This window comes from Chrysemys picta, chromosome 2, assembly GCF_011386835.1.
Source record: "Chrysemys picta bellii isolate R12L10 chromosome 2, ASM1138683v2, whole genome shotgun sequence".
Taxonomy (NCBI): Eukaryota; Metazoa; Chordata; order Testudines; family Emydidae; genus Chrysemys; species Chrysemys picta.
In genome coordinates this window covers 122,422,764-122,442,549 of record NC_088792.1, presented here as the reverse complement: position 1 = coordinate 122,442,549, position 19,786 = coordinate 122,422,764, and the positions used below count along the sequence as shown (strand labels likewise).

At 42.9% G+C, this 19,786-nt stretch overlaps 1 protein-coding gene across 3 annotated transcripts in view; it reads left to right on the top strand.

The window, feature by feature from the left end:
* The first annotated feature begins 14,927 nt into the window (after positions 1-14,927).
* Positions 14,928-19,786, top strand: part of GABBR2 (gamma-aminobutyric acid type B receptor subunit 2) — an 877,787-nt gene continuing 872,928 nt past the window's right edge. For 2 of the 3 annotated variants that reach the window (XM_065584144.1, XM_065584145.1), the window contains exon 1: positions 14,928-15,949. In XM_065584144.1, the coding sequence (XP_065440216.1) occupies positions 15,650-15,949 (300 nt within the window). In that variant the 5' untranslated portion in view covers positions 14,928-15,649. The remainder of the gene's footprint in view (positions 15,950-19,786) is intronic. The other variant, XM_065584143.1, reaches the window with a different exon arrangement.

Here is a 19,786-nt window from a genome sequence, read left to right as displayed (position 1 = left end):
CTCTTTTGTAAGTATTTCTTTCTTGCAGTCTCAATACACTTTTCTCAAAATTTCTCTGATCTTTGGCCCTGATCCTTCCAACATTTAAGCACATAGGAAAAGACAACTGTTTTATCTTACACTCTTGTTAGTTCTTTTTTCCTAATAACCTCTTGCCTTGCTCTCTCTGTTTATATACAAATTGCAGTAGTTTTACTCACCTGCTGGATACCAAATTAGTATAAATTACACAACTTTACCACTAACCATTTACAACTGTTTCCTTACCCACTTACATTGCCATTTAGCTCACTATTGAATTTGTCCCTGGATATCTAAAAATCTACAAAGAAATAGGGTAGTGGCTTCAGTCCAGTACATGTAGTACGGGAACAAATAAAAGAACTGACTGTGTGTGTGTGTGTGTGTGCGCGCGCGTAAGAGAGGAAGAGACAATAAAATAAAAGAGTGAGGTAGCATCACCATAGTTGTGAAGGGACTAAATAGAGGCTCAAACTCATTAGCACTTTTGTTCATTGGCTAGTAGCACCTGTGTTCAGTTTAAAAAAAAAAAAAAAAAGGCATTCTGTTGGATCCACAAATCAAAACCAGATGCTGGCGTAAGAGAGAGGTGTTAAAATTAAAGAAAGCTTATCTGGTCACTTCTGTTTCCTTCTGGTACTTTTAAAAACTGTATGATATTAATCAGTTAAAGAGCCATATATTACAGTCCATACACGCACAGATCTCCCCTTGAAGACTTTGAGTTTTCATGAAGTCAGGACTTTAGGATTTCACCTGTAGGTGGTGATATGCAAATAAGATGAAGAAAAAGCAGTCTTCACAACAGAATTGTACAGAGAGAAAGCCTAGTGTGAACTATCTGTTAAGAAAAGCAGTGAGGTTTAGGTTTACAGTAACATAAAATGGCATAACACTCCTGTTTTCTCACAGCAAATCCTCTGGTTTGAGGAAATGACTAGGTAACTATATGCAAATTCACCACAGAAGCAACCATGGGATAAAAATTTGATGTACTCCAGGCTCTTCACTTAGAAGTCGGGGCACTCTCTCAGAACCAGTTTGCTATTTCTATAGCTATGGCATGCAGTCTGCTCTCTGATAGGGATTTACACCTGGTGACTCTAGGGCTTTTGTGTGCCAGGCCACCTGCTGCTTCTCTTCTCCCTCTCTCGCCCCAGTAGCCTAGTAATGCGTTTGGCTATAGGATCAGTGCACAGTCCAGCATCTGCCTGGACAGAGAATGCCTTTAACCAAATGGTAAGATTCTGTTCCCTTTGAGGGAGATCATGGCTGGCTGGGAGTCAGTCTTTCAGTACCCCTAAGTGGGATGGGTTGAGAACTCTTGACTTCACCTCATTGGTGGAGAAGAGATTGATGTGTCAAGGGAAGGGTGGAGCTACAACCAAGACTAGTGCCAGCCATAGGGCCTTGTGGGGCATATGGCCGGACCACGGCCAAAGGGGATCCACTCTACGTGTGCAGTAGCTGTTGTGTAAGGAAGTAAGGTATGCCTACAGAAACCAAAGGTCATCCCCCATTTTGAAAAACAGGGTTCTGGATAGCTGGGATCAGACCAGACTTTGGCTGTCTGAAGCTTAGAGCCACTTCTCATTGCTGTGCTTTGTAATATATAAATATATACTTGTTTAAACAGAAGCTCTCCATGTATTGATAAGAACACCATAGCCTGCATGGGTACTGTGGCAGGGCCATTTAACACTTTACTCTTATCCTCTCACATATGGATATCACCCGGGTCATGCCACAGATGACTCCAGCCACCCTGGTACCTTCTTTCATGGGGTGCTTATCAATCCTGAGACCTTTATGATCCTGAATAAAATGTTGCTTATTTGGCCTCAACACTGTCCATCCCTGGCCTTGGTTCCAATCATCCTGAATCTGGCTATGCCACACTAGCTGCTGTTAACTTCTGTGTCTGTTTGGCCTGATCAAAGAGTTCTAGTCCCCCCCTGGGGGCTCATGTTTGTATGAGAGGCTGATTTCATAGTCACAGTACACTCTCTGGACTGTTCCTTATCAGCTCTATGGTAAATGCTTGGAGGGAGACTGCTGTCTCAGCTCTGCCTGCCACACTGGGGAACTTACAGGACAAGCCTGTGTCACAGTCATAAGGTTAACCTTTGAAGGGATTTCTTTAAAAAAAAAAAAAAAAAAAAAACCCTTCAAAAGGGCCAAGACAGCCTCTTAAAACAAAATAAAACAAATTAACACACACACACACCATGAAGTGTCCTGTTTCCTCCTGTGTTAGAGACACATCTTTTCTTCTTCTGCCATGTAGCTTGTGAGAAGGACTTAGAACTTGCAATTCTGGATATATTGATAACATTATCCTGAAAGTGAACAGGGTTCTGGCAGTTCAAGAAGGGAAATTTCTGTTATTTTTCCTCTGGTAAGGTTTCCCATAAGAATACACAAAGCAAGAAAGATATTCTTTCCTGCAGTTTAACTTTTTTGGAAGAGGCAGTGACTGCACGTTGCTCAGTAGAAGAATGAATACGCAGTCGCAGGCCTATGTTAATCTGTATAAAATCCTAAGGAAAAGTGGAAGAATAAATTTGGCTCTAAGGTAGGTTCTAATTCCCTTTACTGGTCAATAGGACCATGTTTTCTGTGATTACCACTTCCCTTAAAGACCTAATGGATAACAAAATTAGAGCTTTTCTTTAAAGGATTATCATAACACAACCAGAGCGGTTCTGTGTTCTGCTAGGTCCTTTACCTCCACTCCTAAAGTCTTGCTCTAGGCTCTACACATGTAGCCATGATCTAGGCTTGCAAGGGTAAACCAGGAGAAGAATTTCTCAAAGCTGCATTTCTCAAATGCATGCAGTTTTTCCTGATTTTTCCTACCACTAAGTTTCCTTTTGCTGCTAAACAGGGTATTCGGCTCCAGTATTTGTTGCAAGCTTACTTCCTGCTAGAGCCTTCATTAAAGGGAAGTTTTGCTCTAATTGAGATTTGTAAAAGTCAACACCCTAGACTGCTCCTCATCTAAGCTAGCCAAGAGGAGATGCCAAATTGAGAAGTTTGTGCTATGTCCAATCCCTCTCTTAAAGATGGGTATCTAAATGCAGGCTACAGGGAGACACCTATTTCTTCTCGGGCATCTCAGCTGCAAACCTATGCTGTTTTAGCAAGAATCTGAGGGGGAGTACTCCTGCAACTTTTAGCCTAGGGATTAGGATAGTCACCTGGGATGTGGGAGACCCCCTAGTTCAAGCCCTCTCTTTGCCTGAAGCGGAAAGAGAGGATCTGAACAGAGACTTTCCACCTATCACTCAAGTGCCCTAACTACTGAGCTAGGGCATATTCTGGTATAAAGGACTCCCTCGGTCTCTCCTGCTGAAGCTGTTCCACTGTGGACAATAAATTAAAAAGTCACTAAAGCAGGAGAACTGGATCCTGTGTCTCCCACATCCCAGGGCCATGCGCTAACCACAGGCTACCGAGTCATTATGAAGTTTTCTTTTGGGCCCAATGATTCTTTCATTATTTAATCCAAAGTGTAGATATGGTACAAAGGATATTTTGGGGGTGGGAAATAAGATTATGGATTTTTAAAAATTCTTTAGAACTCAAGTTCATCTTTCCACAGAAGAATATGGTTCTTCAAATAAACTTATGAAGAGTTGCCCTCTTTCAAAATGGCCACCATCTCACATTGTTGTCACTGCTACTGAGGTTGCAGTTGCCTTAGCAAAGATAACTACCATCACAATTCCTCATCTCCTCCTAGCATTCTCCTCTGACTCATGACAGCATAGGGGCCAGCATCTTTCCTACGGCCAGCTGAGTTTCACGCACTTTAGGAACAGTGGAAGGCAGATCCTATATTTGCTAAGGGTAGCCTGTGGCATCAGCCCCATTGAGTAAAATGGGAGACAGTTGTCATATTAAGAAGACCCACTAAACTGAGGGCAGCTTTTGACCTCAATGGGACTGCCCCTCACCCAAAGCTCACACAAAGTCAGTGCCATCACGTGGAGGTTCTGTATCTGCATTTTGGCTCTGGGACCCCATGAGCCTTATGACTTAGGAAGCACTTTTCAACTGCAGACACTTTTGTCTGATAGTTGCCTCCAGAACTCTTAAAGGAGGGTTCCCAGGTGCTGGGGGCTGCAGAACAGTTAATGAAAAAACTACATTACTGTAACATTAAGGTTGAAAAGTGAAGCCCAGAAATCAGTATATAAAAAAGTAAGGTTTCCATAGCATGTTAACTTGATTATACTCTATGTACAGTACAGTGTATATAGTCCATAAAGTTGCACAGTTGAACCAATAAAAATCCTATATATTGGTAATGTTGACAAATGAACTTCTGTATGACAACCTTAACTTTGCATCAATATAGTTAGCAGGAGAGGGAATGTTGTCAGAATCCCCAGAGTAACAATATGTAAATCATAACAAACTAATGCCTACAAACTGATTATCTTTTGGAGACTGATCTGGTAAGTCATTACTACTGGATGTAATGTTTACAAACATGAGTTGTCCACATGAGTTCTATGAGACTATGCATGGTGGTCAGTAGCATACTAGCAACAAAATATTTCAGGACTGGAACCATTGTGTGGGAAGTAAACCATAATTAGATGTGGAAATGGATAGACTGGTGCTACTAAAATTATGGACAATCTCTATACTAATTTTTTATATTAATACATATCCCTACATCAAGTACATCAGAAAAATTATAACTTAAAAAGTTGTGTATGCCAGAATGTCACTTTCAAATATTAATAATGGTTTTTAAATTTGAAGCTAGTTGGTTTTGAATTATCAGTACATCTTCCTTTATGTTTTATAATTCATCCATTTCTGAGTTGAGTGCAAAAGACAGAATACTTTTCTAAAGTAGAAAAAGTGTTTCTTTCTACCTGCTTGAACTCAGAAATGGCAAAAGAGATTTTCCTCATGTTTTCAGGAGGAAAATGTCTGGGACTGATACAAGGCATGAGAATTTTCAGCTCAAACAGGATACATTGAGGAACATTTACAATCCAGTGAAATAGAATGGATAGGCCAGCCTCTGCTTTAATTACAGTTTCTGTTCTCTCTGTAAACATCATGAAGAAAAGTGTCTCTATAGTGAGATAAGGTGGTTTACTCACACTCCAGAAGACCCTGATTTTTTTCTGGTTGCTTTTATCCATAAGTGGAAAAATATACTCTCAGGATGAGGAAAAGGAAGAAAGTCACCTTTCAAATGACTTGTTTACTGCAATCAGTGGTTTTCAACCTTATTTTATTTTTAGACCCCTAAAAACTGTTGAATGAAGGTGCAGATCCGTTTGGATATCTTAGCCATAGTCTGCGGATTCCAGCTTGAAAACCACTGTTCTATGGTAACAACAACCTTTCGCAGACCCCTTGGCCATAGTCTGTGGACCCCCAGAGGTCTGCAGATCACACGTTGAAAACCACTGGCATAGATCATTAAAAGCTTCTAACAGAGGAGTGCCATTTAAAAAGAGACAGAAGACAGCACCTGTCCTTACCACTACCACTTAAGGTGATGAAGCTGTGGAGTAGCTCAACGTTAGGCAGGTGGGTTCTCTTCTCTGGAAGCTACTAATTAGAAATCGATAAACAGGTAGGGGTTAATTGCTCAAGACCAGGATATACCTAAGGATCCTGAGTCTGCTTATCCTACATTCTTGAAGTCATTGGCCAATTTATTTTACTCTATATTTTTCTGTGTTCTCTTTCCTCTGTTTTCCCTGAACAGAAGCTAACCCATCATAGAGTGGTGGGCCTTGGATACACCGGGGCACGGACTGGTTGGACACTCTGTACATCAAAAAATGGGAAATAATCCCATTATTAAAAACAAAACATGAGAAATGACTACTGTCTCCACACAAGCACTCATGACTGACCCTCCATGATAGAGGAATGTTGAAGTTTATATGAGAGCACTGGGGCTACCAAAGGGTTTGTTGTACCTATATAGGTCAGCAATGAATTGGAAGCAATGTTTCCCATTTGCTGTGCTAACACAAAGACTGTGGAAACTGTGTTGGTTTTTATTGTTGTTTTTGTATATATTAAGTAAATATTTCTGAAGAAGGGGAAATATATGTTGGTTTCTTAACAAAGACTGATGGAATTGTGTTCCTTTACATTATTTTATTATGTAATTATTATTTTATTGTTTTGTGCAATCGTGCTTAAGGATAAATGATGCTATTAGCTTGGTAATTCTAATGGAAATATGCACCCCTTTTACTTTTATTTTATGGTCTTTGGATGCTCTAAACACTTTAAGTTGGAGGTTTTTTGTAGTTGTTTCATTTGATTTCTTTTGTTGTAATACACACTGTTTGGAAGAGTGTGAAGAAATAAAGATACACTTATCAAGATGTTTAAGGAGAGATTTTTAAAGTTAGGAACATGCAGTTGTATGCACACATTTATGAATACAATAGTATGGTACATACTGGCATGAACATGGCTCCACTGATATTTCACAGATTATAAAAAAACTCAGGGATTTCAAAGGGGTGTAAAGGAGAAGAAAGTACAGGTTATCTTCTGAGAGATCCTTCATATTTCATAAAGCAAGAACAGACAGCAGAAGGTACTGGAGGTGAATCATTGTCTTGGTAAGTGCTGCAACATAGGGCTATTTGGTTTTGCAGAGTATTGGGCCATCTCCCATGGTATGCTCAGACATATAATTCACACTCAAGGTATCATGAATGTAATAAAGGTGTCAAGAAATGTAAAGAGAATACATTCTTTAACTGCCTGTATACAGTGCCAGAAGACAAGGTAACAAATGAGAGAAATTGGAAATAATTTATGAGAAGATATTTGGCAAAATTGTTATTACTGAAACCTGGTGGGAGGATTCACATGACTGGAATGTTAAAATCACTGGATACACCCTCTTTAGGAAGGAAAGAGCAGGCAGCAGGGGTTGGGGGTGGCATTCTACATCAAAGATGCCATTACCTATTTTAGACTTATTGACAACTCAGAAGCACAGGACCTGCAGTGCTTATGAATCAATCTGCTAACTAAGAAAGCATAAGAAGGGTGTACTGGTATAGGTCTGTTGTAGACCACCAAATAAGAAAACAGTGGAGCCTACACACCTCCTTAAGCAACCACCAGTAATGTGTAGAAAGAAGACCTGTGTTATTCTGGGGAATTTCATTCTGGGGGCCATATGCTGCAGGTCTCGTGCTGCCACTAGTAAAACATTCTTGCAGTTTCTAATAAAATAATAGATGATAATTGTGTAGCACAAAAACTATTAATTCAATTTAAGGTAATTCTATATTAGTCCTCATTTCTCATAGATAAATATGAATTGATCACTGAACCATAAATTAGTGGTTTTATGTAACTGATTATGACCTGATTACATTAATTATGTGCACACAGAATATAGACCCTAGCAATTATATATATTTAAAATGAGCATTTTCCCAAAGCTAAAACAATTATGACCAAACTGATTGAGAAGGGAAAATTAAACAGAAAAATGAAAATAATTGTGTAAGACAATTTTACTAGAAGTCCAAAAGTACAATTCTACAATCATAAAAAAGGGCTACTTTGGTTAAAAAACATCTTGGTTAAGAAGGGAAGTGAAATTAGAAATATAGCAGACACTTGAACTCAGGTTTCCCACATGCCAGATGAGTGCCCTAACCATTAGGCCCTTCTGGGTGGGTCTCTCTCAATCTCTCCTATTGAAGCTGTTCCACTTTGAATAACTGATTAACTGTTCACTTAGAGAAGGGATTGGAAGCCTGGAGTCCCCTGTCCTAGGTGAATGCCTTAATCACCAGGTTTTAGAGTAATTCTCACTCTGTGGCCCAATGAATATTTAGTATTTCATGCAAAGTGGAACAGCTCAACAGGAGAGACTGAAACAGACTTACCCCAGAATACCTGGAGATTAGGGAATTTGCCTGGGATGTGGGAGACCCGGAGTCAAATCCCTGCTCTAAAGTGGGGGTTTGAATCTGGTCTCCCACATCCCAGGTGAATGCCCTTGGTGCCAGGCTTTTGGGAATAAGAGGTCAACAACATCCCCTGTAAACCTAGCCCAACATTTCCAATAAATAAATAAATAAATAAATAAAAATTGACCACAATCAACACAAATTCTGAAATGCTTTGTTTGACCTGAATCTGCATTTTTCAATGAAAAATGTTTTGGCTGAAAAATTTCTCCCAGTTGTAAGTAATTATACAAAATAATTACATAAAAAGATCATATTTAAGATTTCAAAGTAAAACGCTCAAATGTTAGGAAATGTCAAGATTAAGGTTGCTTGTGCACTGAGGATGACTCTGTAGTCCAGTGGCTAGGACACCCACCTGGGAAGTGGGAGACCCCACGTCCAGTCCCCCTACTTTAATCACTCTTTCATTATGCATCCACAATGGAACAGCTTCAACAGGAGAGGCTAAGGAAGCCACATATCAGAATATCCCATAGCTCAGGGATGCGCTCATTCACCTGACAGGTGGGAGATTTCCATTCAAATTCTTTCTCCCACTTTGGCAAAGAAAGCAGGGTGGGGAGAATGTGAACCTTGATTTACTGCATCCCAGGTGAGTGTTTGAAACACTGAGCTCTAAGGTGGGCACCTCCCCTACTTAGCTTTTTGCTAAAATGTTGTAGGTGCCTAACTCCAGGAGAGCATTCATAGCTGAGAAACCCAAGCTTCTGATCCACCAGTGAATTACCCTGATGGGCCATGTGCTGAAGGTTGCCAACCCCTGATCTAGCCTTTGTTTCAAACTTACTTCTTGCTACTACTTTGAATCTCTATGCTTTGTTAAATAACCATATATTTGATTTCACTACAAACAAATCTAAGTGCTGTGAGTTAAGTGGAGTGGTGATATGAGGTGAAACTGGTAAACTGATGCCTCCCCACAGCCTGGACTTATTGCCTAGCTCAGCAATAAGGGCACGGCTTAGCACACATCCCCTTTGGTCAACATCTCCCAATGGCTAGTTTAGGCAGCTCCCCACCTAGAGCACTGGGTTTTGTGAATCAGAATCTGAGGTGCATATCTATCACCATTCATTTTGTAAGGAGCCTAGGTGCCTAACTCAGGCTTTGTGAATTGTAACTTCTAGTCATCTACACATTAGGCCTTGTGACGCTCAGTGTCACAACAGCTAACATCTTTTCTTCATCCTGCCCAAAGAATATAGGTCACACTTACAGGACAGGGAATTGCATCCTGGAAAACAGTGACTCTGAATAGGATTCAGGGGTCATGGTGGATAATCTAGGGGTCATGAGATCCCAGGGCAATGCTGTTACTAAGAGGGCTAACACTATCCTTGAAGTACAGAGGGGAATATTATTTAGGAGTAGGAGGTGGTATTACTTCTGTAAACAGCACTGAAATACCATATCCAGTTCTGGTGCCAACACTTCTAAAAGGATGTTGAAGAACTGGAAAGGTCTGACTCAGGGACCCATTGGTGCCATCTGGATCTGTCATATCTGCATAATAGTTCACCAAAGGGTGGCATGTGAGGTTTTTACTAAAAGCCCGTAGCCTACTGGCTTATATGTTAAATAAACTCGGAGGGCTTGAGGTTTGGAGTGTGCTTCTCGCTAACTTCTACACTGACAGCTGGGCCTGTGAGGCCTAGAGAGGAGTGTTTGTATTGTCTGTGGCTGGTGCAGTTGGGGAGCTCACCCACAGCAGGCACAGACAAGGCTTCCTCATGCTCAGGGCAGGTAATAGCGAGGTGTCTCACAACTCTGGGTACCCCTAGGAAGCATCACAAGGGGGTTCAAAAAAGGCCTCCAAGAATGATTCAAAGTCTGAAAAACCTGCCTTACAGTGACATTCTCAAGACGCTCAATCAATTTTGTTTATCAAACAGGTTACAAAGTGCATAATGATTTGATCAAGTATCTAGATGGGGGAAGATTTCTGAAAGCAAGAACTCCTTAATTTAGCAGACAAAGGCATAACAAGATCCAATGACTGGAAACTGAAGCTAGACAAATTCTAACTGAAAATAAAATGCACATTTTTAACAGAGTAATAAACCACTGGAACAACTTTCCAAGAGATTGGATGGAATCTCCATTATTTGAAGTCTTCAAATTAAGATCAGATATCTTTCTAAAAGATATACTGTTTCTTGACCAGAAGTTATAGGCTGTATGCAGGAATTACTGGGCAAAGTTATATGGCCTGCAGGGCTGGACCACATCATTTTTGCATCCGAGGCAGGGAACTCAAATGATGCCCCCATGCCCCCTCGCTTGGGCCAAAACTTTGAAAAGTCTGCATTCTGCCTTCTTCCTGTTCTACTCCTCTCATGGTACAGCTCTGCTATCTACCCCAATAAAGGAGAACTAACAACTTAAAATGCCTTATTCAAAAATGTTAAGTAAACTTTCAAATGCCTGAACAGTAAATGTAACTTTTCTTGTCTGCATAGTAAACACTGGCATTTTTATCTGTTTGAATAATCAAAATGGTGCTTTCCGTATCTTCTTGGTTGCAAAGATTTGAACGGCTTCCTGAAGGTCCACAGTCTGGGCCAGCTCATGCTCTATTGAGATGGTTGCAAGGCCAACCAGCCTCTCCTGTGTCATTGTGGAGCATAGATGTGTTTTTATTAACTTCAGCTTGGAGAAGCTGTGTTCTCCACTGGCAACTGTTACAGGAAGTATTAGAAGTATGCGCAGAGCAACAAAAGCATTTGGAAAGAGAGTGGTCATCTTATTTGTGCACTTATATTCTAGAGCAGTCTTTGGAGTTGATCTTGCTGAACTGTATCTTGAAAGGGCTTTCAGTTCATCACCTAAATCACTTGCATCAATATCGCGCATGTCATCATGTGTCAACACTGTCTCTAGTGCCCTGCATTCCTGGTGTAGGTCTTCTTCAGGTATAGTGAGGAGTTTTGGAATATCATACAGCATCCCAAATATACTGCTGTGTTAAAGAATTCAACTTTGAATTGTTCTTTGGAGTCTCTTATGGGATTATGCCATGCCTCGTAGTCAAAAAGTCTTCTTCTTCGGTGACTCTTGTATTCTTGAATGGGTGGGAAAATAGCTTCAGTGTGAAGTTCCTCTGCCAACTTCTGTGCACTCTCCAGAACGTTTTGAAATCCCTCATTTGACTGGTAAGACTGTAGGTATGACTTTGCTTTGTCCAGTTGTTCCATTGCTCCAGATATATCAAGGTCAACACCTTGGAGTCTCTTGCTTACAGCATTTATTTCAAACAGTATGTCATGCCACAACACTAAGCCACACAGAAATTTGAAGTTATGTATGTTTCTGGTGATTCCATTTCCCTCTGCCACTGTTCTCCCACGAACAGTTCCTGTCATAGCATGGCATCATCTATCTTCCCAATTTCGTGTTTGGTAGGCTTTATCGCCTCTACTCGACTTTCCCATCGTGTGGCACTCAGTGGTTTCAGTGTCAGAGAGGATGTTTCCAGATGTTGCTTCAAAATTTGCCATCCATGAGTTGATGCAGAGAAAAATACATAAATGCTTTGAATTACATTAAAAAATTCAGCAGACTCACTGGAAGCTGATGCTGCATCACTGATCACCAAGTTCAATGAATGAGAACTGCATGGGACAAAAAAAGCTCGAGGGTTCAACTCTCGGATCCGTGTCTGCACTCCTCTGTTCTTTCCTCTCATGTTGGCACCATTATCGTAGCCCTGACCTCTCATGTCAGCAATCGCAATTCCCGTATCTTCCAACTTTTTAAGAAGCACATTTGTCATACCAGCTCCTGTAGTATCACCAATGTCAATAAATTCTAGAAAATGCTCTCTGACAGTCACCATCACAGGGACATTTTCACTAGGTTCTGTTGTTGTTACAAAACGAACCATTAAAGTCATTTGTTCCATATGGCTGACGTCAGGTGTGCAGTCCAGAATAACAGAGTAATATCTTGCTGACTTCAGCTCTGTCACAATCTTCTGTTTGACTTTTGTTGCCAGTAACTGTATGATCTCATTTTGAATTGTTTTTCCAAGGTAATGGTGTGTGTACATTTCTTGAGTGGTGACTCTTCTTAGATGCTCCTGGAATACATCATCAAACTCAGCCATCAGCTCCACAATTTTAAGGAAGTTTCCATTGTTTGGCACATACAGCTGATCTGAAGTGCCACACAGTGCTAGGTTTTGGGTAGCAAGCATTCTCACAATGGCAATGAGCCTTTTCAGAACATTTTGCCAGTAAAGAGATTCTGATGCAATCTTCTCTTGATGCTGATCATCTATGGTGGCCCTTAATCTTAGTCTCATCTCAAGCTCTTTCCACCTATGGAATGCTCTCTGGTGATTTGCTGCCTTCTCATGGCTTGCCAGATTTCTAGCCAGATTTTTCCAGTCCTTTGTTCCTGTAGAACCCAATGTGGCTGGAACATTAGACTGGAAGAGTTTGCAACAAAAACAGTATGCAACATTTTGGGTTTGGGGGTACATAAGCCATGGCCTATCCACTTTATCACCATTGGGGATTTCACGCCAGTAATGTATTGGATGGAAACTTCTATTTTCGTTGTCTTTGGGGAACATGAAGTTTTTCACTTGTTGTGGCCCATGCAGTACAAAGAAGTCCCTCAGGCTACTGCTCAAGTGGGTCCACAGTCCTGGATCATCTAGACTTAAGGAACTAAACTCAGCAGCAGCTGTTTCTTGCACCTTCACCTTACTCTTCTCTGATCTACACTTTTCTTCAGGAATGTGCATGGTTACATCCATTTGAGATGAAGATATGGATGCTGCAGTAGCTGCCAGGTCACCTGCAATCTGATTAACTGGAAGATCAGGCATCTCCTCACCACTCACATCCTCACTGGGACCAGAAGGCTCACCGTGAACATTTGTGTCTACGTATTTCAGGAGTGCTCCTTCCTGCTTAGACAGAAAATCTTCTTTGCTTTCTTTCTTTCTTTTTCTGAATGCTGCCCCAGAGGGGCATTTTTTTCTTTCACTCATGACTGCTGTTCTGTGCCAGCTAGAGTGGCTCTCAACACTCAATTGAAGGGGACAAATAAGCAGGCAGGTAGCAGGGCCTAAGTGAGGGAAGATACCAGCATCTTAAGGGCCTAACTGACTCCTACTACTTCAGTTGACTGCCTGTTCTCCTCAAGTGAGTTCAGGGAAGCAGCAGGAAACAGGGAAGCTCCCTGAGAAGCTGGTGTTAATCAGTCCAGGCTCCTGGGGGTGCTAGAGAGGTACATAAGAGGCTTCTCCTCCTCTCTCTCCCTGCAGCTCCTGCTGTTTTCTGTTATTCCCTCTCACCTTTTCTCCTGCCTGCCTGTTATGTCTCTTGTGCCCCTCTTCCTCCAGCACAGCACTCCACCATCTCTGTGCATCTAGAGCAGAGAGAATACATGTGCACCAGCAGCAGACACAATTTTCTACACTCTGGGTACTAATGGTACCTCCCCCCGCTGCCCAGTCTGGCACCTGAGGGGGCCGCCTCAGTTTGCCTCATGGTAAGGCCAGCCCTGATGGCCTATGTTATGCAGGAGATCAGGCTAGATGATTATAAGAGTCCCTTCTGGCTTTAAAATTATTAATCTATCAATGCAATTTCCCGTTATTCTAATTTATCACACGGTTAGCACCAGTACATATGTAATATAAGTAGGATTTATTGGCCAGTGCTAACGTTTTGCTTAAGAAAAAAGGTGTGGAACCTGTAATGAGATCCTTGGTGATTTTAGGAAAAGAATTAGTATTTATAAAAAGGGAGAGTCTGAAGCATTTAATTGTGCATAGTTCTGTGTTCTTTGATCACATTCTCGGTAGTTAACCTCTAGTGCTAAAACAACAAAGACTGACCCTACATTGCTGCCTGGACTCTCTCTGTGTTTTGAGTTAAAGCCTCCCTGTTGAGGGACTTTGCAATATATAGTCGGGGAGGAGACTGTGTACAGTGTATCTCTGTTCCACAGGGGAAAATGTACCTGTGTGAGAGTGGTATGGGATAATGTGTACAGATGTGATCAAGTGTGCAATATGTCTGCAGGTGGGAGATAGGTGGAGGTGAGTGTGGGCTGGGGAGTGTTTGCATGGTATGAATGAATGCCTACAATGTGTATAGGGTCCATATTCTGTGAGGCACAACGGGACCAAATTCTATGGCAACAACCTCTAAACTCCACACAGCCAACGCTAAATTCTGCTGCAACATTCATTTATTTAGTTGCAGCTGCAAGCAGGGAGACCAAAAGGAATTTGTAGGGCACCAGACTGCAGAAAAATGGTGAATTCCATGGCATCTTGAAAAATGCCAAATTCTACAAAAGCAGAATACATATGGCCCAGAAAATTGCCTGTGTGGACACTCCAGGTGTTAGGCAGAGGACTGATTGCATATGTGTGTGGGATGGAGGGAACTCTGCGAGGTGCGGTGTGTTTGAGTTCTTAGTGTGTCTATGGATTTGTGGGCTAGTGTGTGTGCAGTATGTGTGGGGAAGGGTGTATGGGATGGAGTATGCGGGTAGGATGGGCTTGTATAGTGACTGTAAGGGTGTGGAGAGTCTTTATATGGTAGAATGGGGCGATGGGAAGGGCAGTTCTTGCCAGCTGATTACATAAAATTTTCCGTGGAGGGGGCTAATATATGCGAAGCTGTATTAATCACCCAGGCAGACAACATACCAGTCATGGCATGTAATGACCTGTTTGTGCTTCCACAGATCGCCTTCTAATCCAAAAGTAGGACTGAAAATGGAGCCCTTCCATGGCAAAGCCTCTACACACCAAACACCCCCGCGTTTCCAGATGTCCCTCTATGTTCGCAGCGCAACCTTCTACCTGAAAACATCTCGGATTCCCAGGCACTGACTACAGCTGCCAGGAGCGAGCCCCCCGCCCCCCAAGTATTGTCCCTCTCTCCCTCCCTCCTATAGGCTGGCGGAGGTGCCCAAACCCGCATCTCCTGACTCCGCTGTCTCCTCCTCAGCAGCGATTCCGTGCGGCGGGAAGAAGCCCGGTGACAACAATCCCAAGCAGCGGCGGCGGCAGCGTGGATGAAGCGGCGGGGCCGCCTGGCTGGGATTACAGGAGGAAAGGGGGAGCGTGTCCCTTCCCGCCTCTCCCGTCCGGCGAGCTGCGGGGCGCGTGCCGTGGGGGGGCGAGCGCCAGCGGCTGCCGGCTTCAGGGGAATGCGGCACTAGCATCTCCCCCAGACCTCGGAGGCACCACCGCGGCAGCGCGTCCCTCCTCCGCCGCCCGGCCTCCGGAGGGGGCTTCTCTCCTCAGCCTTCCCTTTCGCGGTGCCTCAACTCCGCTATGGTGGCTGCCGCCTTCCGCACGCCGGAGCGGGGCTGCGCGGGCCGGCTGCGGTGCTGAGTGCAAGGGGAGGCAGGTCCCCTCTGGCCGCTGCGGGCTGGGGGCTCTCTCCGCGCCTTGCCGCGGCCGGCTGCGGCGGGCGGACCGGGGGAGGAGGAAGCGCCATTGCCAGGAGGATTATTGCCGGGGGTGCCGGTGCCGAGCGGGCAGCAGAGCCCGGCGTTGCCCGCGCCCATCCCCGCCGCCCTTTGCCTGGCCGGGGGAAGCGGCCACCCAGCGATGCGCCCGGCGTGAGGGAGCCCGCGCCCTCGCCGCCGCCCGCAGCATGCCGCCCTCCCCGAAGAGACCCCGCGCGGCCGCGGCCGCCGCCTGCCCTGCCATGCTGCTGCTGCTCCTGTGCTTGGGCTGGGCGCGGGGGCACTCCCGGGGGGCGGCCGGGCTGCTCCCCAACGCCACCACGCCGATCTCCATCATGGGCTTGATGCCGCTCAGCCAGTCGGAGGAGGACCAGAAGAGCAAGATCGGCCGGGGCGTGCTGCCCGCCGTGCAGCTGGCCATGGATCAGATCCGCAACGAGTCCCTGCTCAACCCCTACTCGCTGGACCTCCGGCTCTATGACACCGAGGTAGGGATGCGGTTCTCCGGCAGCAGCCTCTCAGTGCCAGCCTGCTGCCCCCTCCCCGCGCCTGCCTGGGGTGTGCAGTCCGGGGGATGCGGCAGGTGCTCGGGGAGGGAAGGACATTCCCCCTCCCCCACAGCTCCCAGAGCCCCGGACCTTGGGGCATGCGGACAGGTTGATGCGCAGCTGATTGCTCTCCGCACTTGGCCTGACCCGCGAGCTGTGCTCCGGGCATCAGCCTTGTGTGTCAACATGGAGTGCAAACAGCCGACAGATGTTTAGGGCTGCGAATGGTGTTTTGCCATGGAGCGAGGCTCCGGCGAGATACCCAGGGTGCGGTGGTGGAGAGGCAGGCAGCGGAGCGGACGGGCCGTATTGTGCTCTCAGTGACACCAGGGCACGGCCGGACTAGGTCTGCGGGCATCAATGGGCTTGCTCCGCATTTTATAGCGGTGTCGCTGAGAGCAGAATGCGGCCGATACCACCTCTGCTGGCTTGTTGGGGAAGACGGGGGCACGGTGACAAGGTGGGGGCTGGGCCGGGCAGGTGTCTGGGTTGCTAGGTTGTGTGATAGCTTGGGTTTGTTGCCCTTCTTCGTGACATAAGCCTGTAGAAGGATGGGTTTAATTGGTGATTTCTACGTTAAGAACCTCAGGCTGTCTCTCTTTCCCAGTGTGGTTTCGATTTATTAAGCAACAGATGCACGTCAACGGCCTTTCCCCCCCTTCCCTCCCCCCCCCCCCCCCCATGAGCTGGCCCTGAGATCCGGATTTATAAAATGTAGCATTTGGATTTGAGTGGAAATTGATGTAGCTGAAGGAAGCACTGTGAGGAGGTGGGAAAAGGAGCTTGTGGGTTTTGTCACATTTCAGCTTTAGCTTGCACGGCCTGAGCAGACAGGGACGTCCTTCCAGAGGTGTATTTGGAGGGTGAATGCAAAGTAAGGATGTGAATACGTCTTCGTCTTCTAGTTCTCGCAGACTTATTCAGCGTAAGCATTACCCTGTTTGATGTAGAGATCTACATCTCCTTGTCCTCACTATCGCATTTGTTACGATTAATAGGTTATGTAGTCGTATCAATTGCGTGTGGTGCGCGCACACACACACACAACCGTTAAGGAATGCAGAGGAATTTCAGGGGTGACAGCATGAATACAGTGTTGTGAATTCAAAGCAGCGGATGTTCGCAAAGAGTTAAATTTGCAGTTTCTCTGTGTTGTGTATATGCCACACATAATTCCTAAAAGCCCTATGTTTCAGATTTGTTTCTTTGAGGCTGGAGTAGGGCATTGGGTAGGAAGCGGTGTCAGATTTGGTACAGGAATTTCTCGTTCTCTTTAATTTATAGAGGGATGTGGGGTTTGGAAAATTATTTTTTGCTGAATTACACTTGATTTTCGTCACAACTTTAATAAACGTGTGTTTGCATCGAATAAATGCTAATTCAATATTGAACCTTTCCTGAAGATGGCAGTCATTTCTTGTGTAATACTGGTGTCTGATATCCATTTCCAAGACAAACCTGGTAAAGCAATTGACTATTGAACATCTTCCCTGTCCTAATTTGTTTTAAGAAAAACCCCTGTTTTCTCCCACTCTGTCCCCAGAATCTGAGAAATAAACTGAAATCATCAAGGATAGGCTGCTTTCATTGTAATATGTCTAATCCAGAAATTATTTAGGGAATCTCTTATTCTGTAGCTCCTGCTTTTTATTTACATAAAACTATATTATCTTTAGCATAGTAATTTTTCAGATCTCTTTAAGGGGAAATGCATATAACTGAAGACAGAAATGCTAAGCAAATATTCTAAGGCAGCATTTTTTGTATTAATGCAAATGATATGTCGAAATAGAATACAGATATGATGAGCCTAAGATAGTCATTAGTTGTCCTTAGAAAATGAATGCCAGTGAACTGTGAAATGATAATGAAAAGAATCATGGGTTTTTTTTCTGAATGGCAATACCTGATTTTATATAAGCACAATATTTGTCAGAAATACTCACAATTTTACTAATTCATTCTTCTCTACATTATCCTATATAAACTGATGACTCCTAAAGATGGTCTTATTATAAAAAATGTGTAAAGAAAAGAAAATAGGCAAACTTGGACAAGATTTCCCCTTTACATATAAGGATCCAATAATACTCAATAAGCTGCTACACTTTTATATAAACCTCAAAACATTTGTCTAGTATGTGTATGTTATTTATTAACACAGAATTTGGTTTCTGAACTAGAAAGCTAACACTAAAAGTATTTAGAAAACAGGTTCTATTTCTCAGTGGTTGAATAACAGTCTTGTTAAAAAACTCCACTTTTACTATTTAATGCTCCAGAGAAATTAAGAAATAGGATCCTGTCATAAACCTGGTATGTAGCTTTGAATTCCCGTTGATTGTTAATAGCAATGACCTGGGGAAACACTGAATATCATCTAGCCCTCAATGATCATAGGATGTTAATTCATCTTAATGTATAGGAGAGTTCATATACAATCCTCTAATAGGTACAGTGTAAAAAAAGTGCAGATTTGATTTTTAGAATGGCTGTGCTTGTTTTAATTGATACACTTTTTTAGGTCCTTCAATTAGTGAAGATAGAATGAGGTTATCTATAGAATTAATTGGGACTGTAATAAATTGACACATGTATGTACCATGTGAACAGGTTAACATTATTTTAATTTTATTAAAATATAAATGGTCTTTTCTGTGTTTAGAAAATGCATAGCATATTTTGATCAGTATTGTGTGCTTAACAGTCACAATTAAATAACTTAGCACTCATGAAAGGTACCAGAATGACAGCATCTGAGAAAAAGTTGTCGGTTTATCCTCTAAATTTTAGTTATGCCAGTGCAGGATTCTTGATACTACTCAGCTGCTGTTTTAATTCTAATGTGGACAAAACGTGAGTGATAGTGTTGTTAAATTACCAGGCCCACTCAGTCCTTGCCCAGCTGCTGAGATTGACAAAAATATGTGGTCTGTTTGTTAGAGCAGGAGACCTACATTCTATTCATGACATAATCACTGACCAGGGAGTGTGCATCTCTTAGGACATAACAGTTGCATACATCACAGATACAGAGCCATCATAATCTCCTAAAGGGGAAACAGAACATTGAATGCAGGGCTTGATAGTAAGTGAAAGAATCTGATTTTTGAATATATTGAGACATATTATAAGTGCATTTATAATACTTAAGTCTACATATGGTAATGCTTTGGAATCTTAAACATTTTTTATTGTTTTTTTTTTTTTTTACAAAATCCCCCTTGAGACAACTTTGTTTAAGTATTGAAATATATTGTATTTTTTTACAAAGTTGTAATGAAAAGCCCATGAAAAATAATTAAATTAATTCAGGTTGGATTGACATACAGTTTAAAGCATTTATATATTCAGATTTTTTCTGGCAAGTTAAATGAGTATTGTTAATTTACTGCTTGTGATTTCTGTAATATATAAGAATACATTTACTGTAAATGCAATGATTTATATTCAAGTCATTGCCAGGCACTTTCTCAATTAGGCCACAATTCAGGAAAGCAGTGAGTACATATTTAACTTTAAGCATATGATTAACCCCACTCCTCTTAAGCAAAGCACTTAAATATGTTAAAGGTAAGCACATGCTTAAGTCCTTTGCCGAACTGGGGCACATGCCAGATTGGGTTGTGTACTATATTTTCTCAGCAAAATGTGATCAAGCAAATTAATGAAAATGCAAAGGTTGTTTCAAGGGAAATCAAAAGCCTGCTCCTGCTCCAATTTAATGATCCAATCCTGCAAACACTTATGCATGTTTTTAACTTTATGCACATGGGT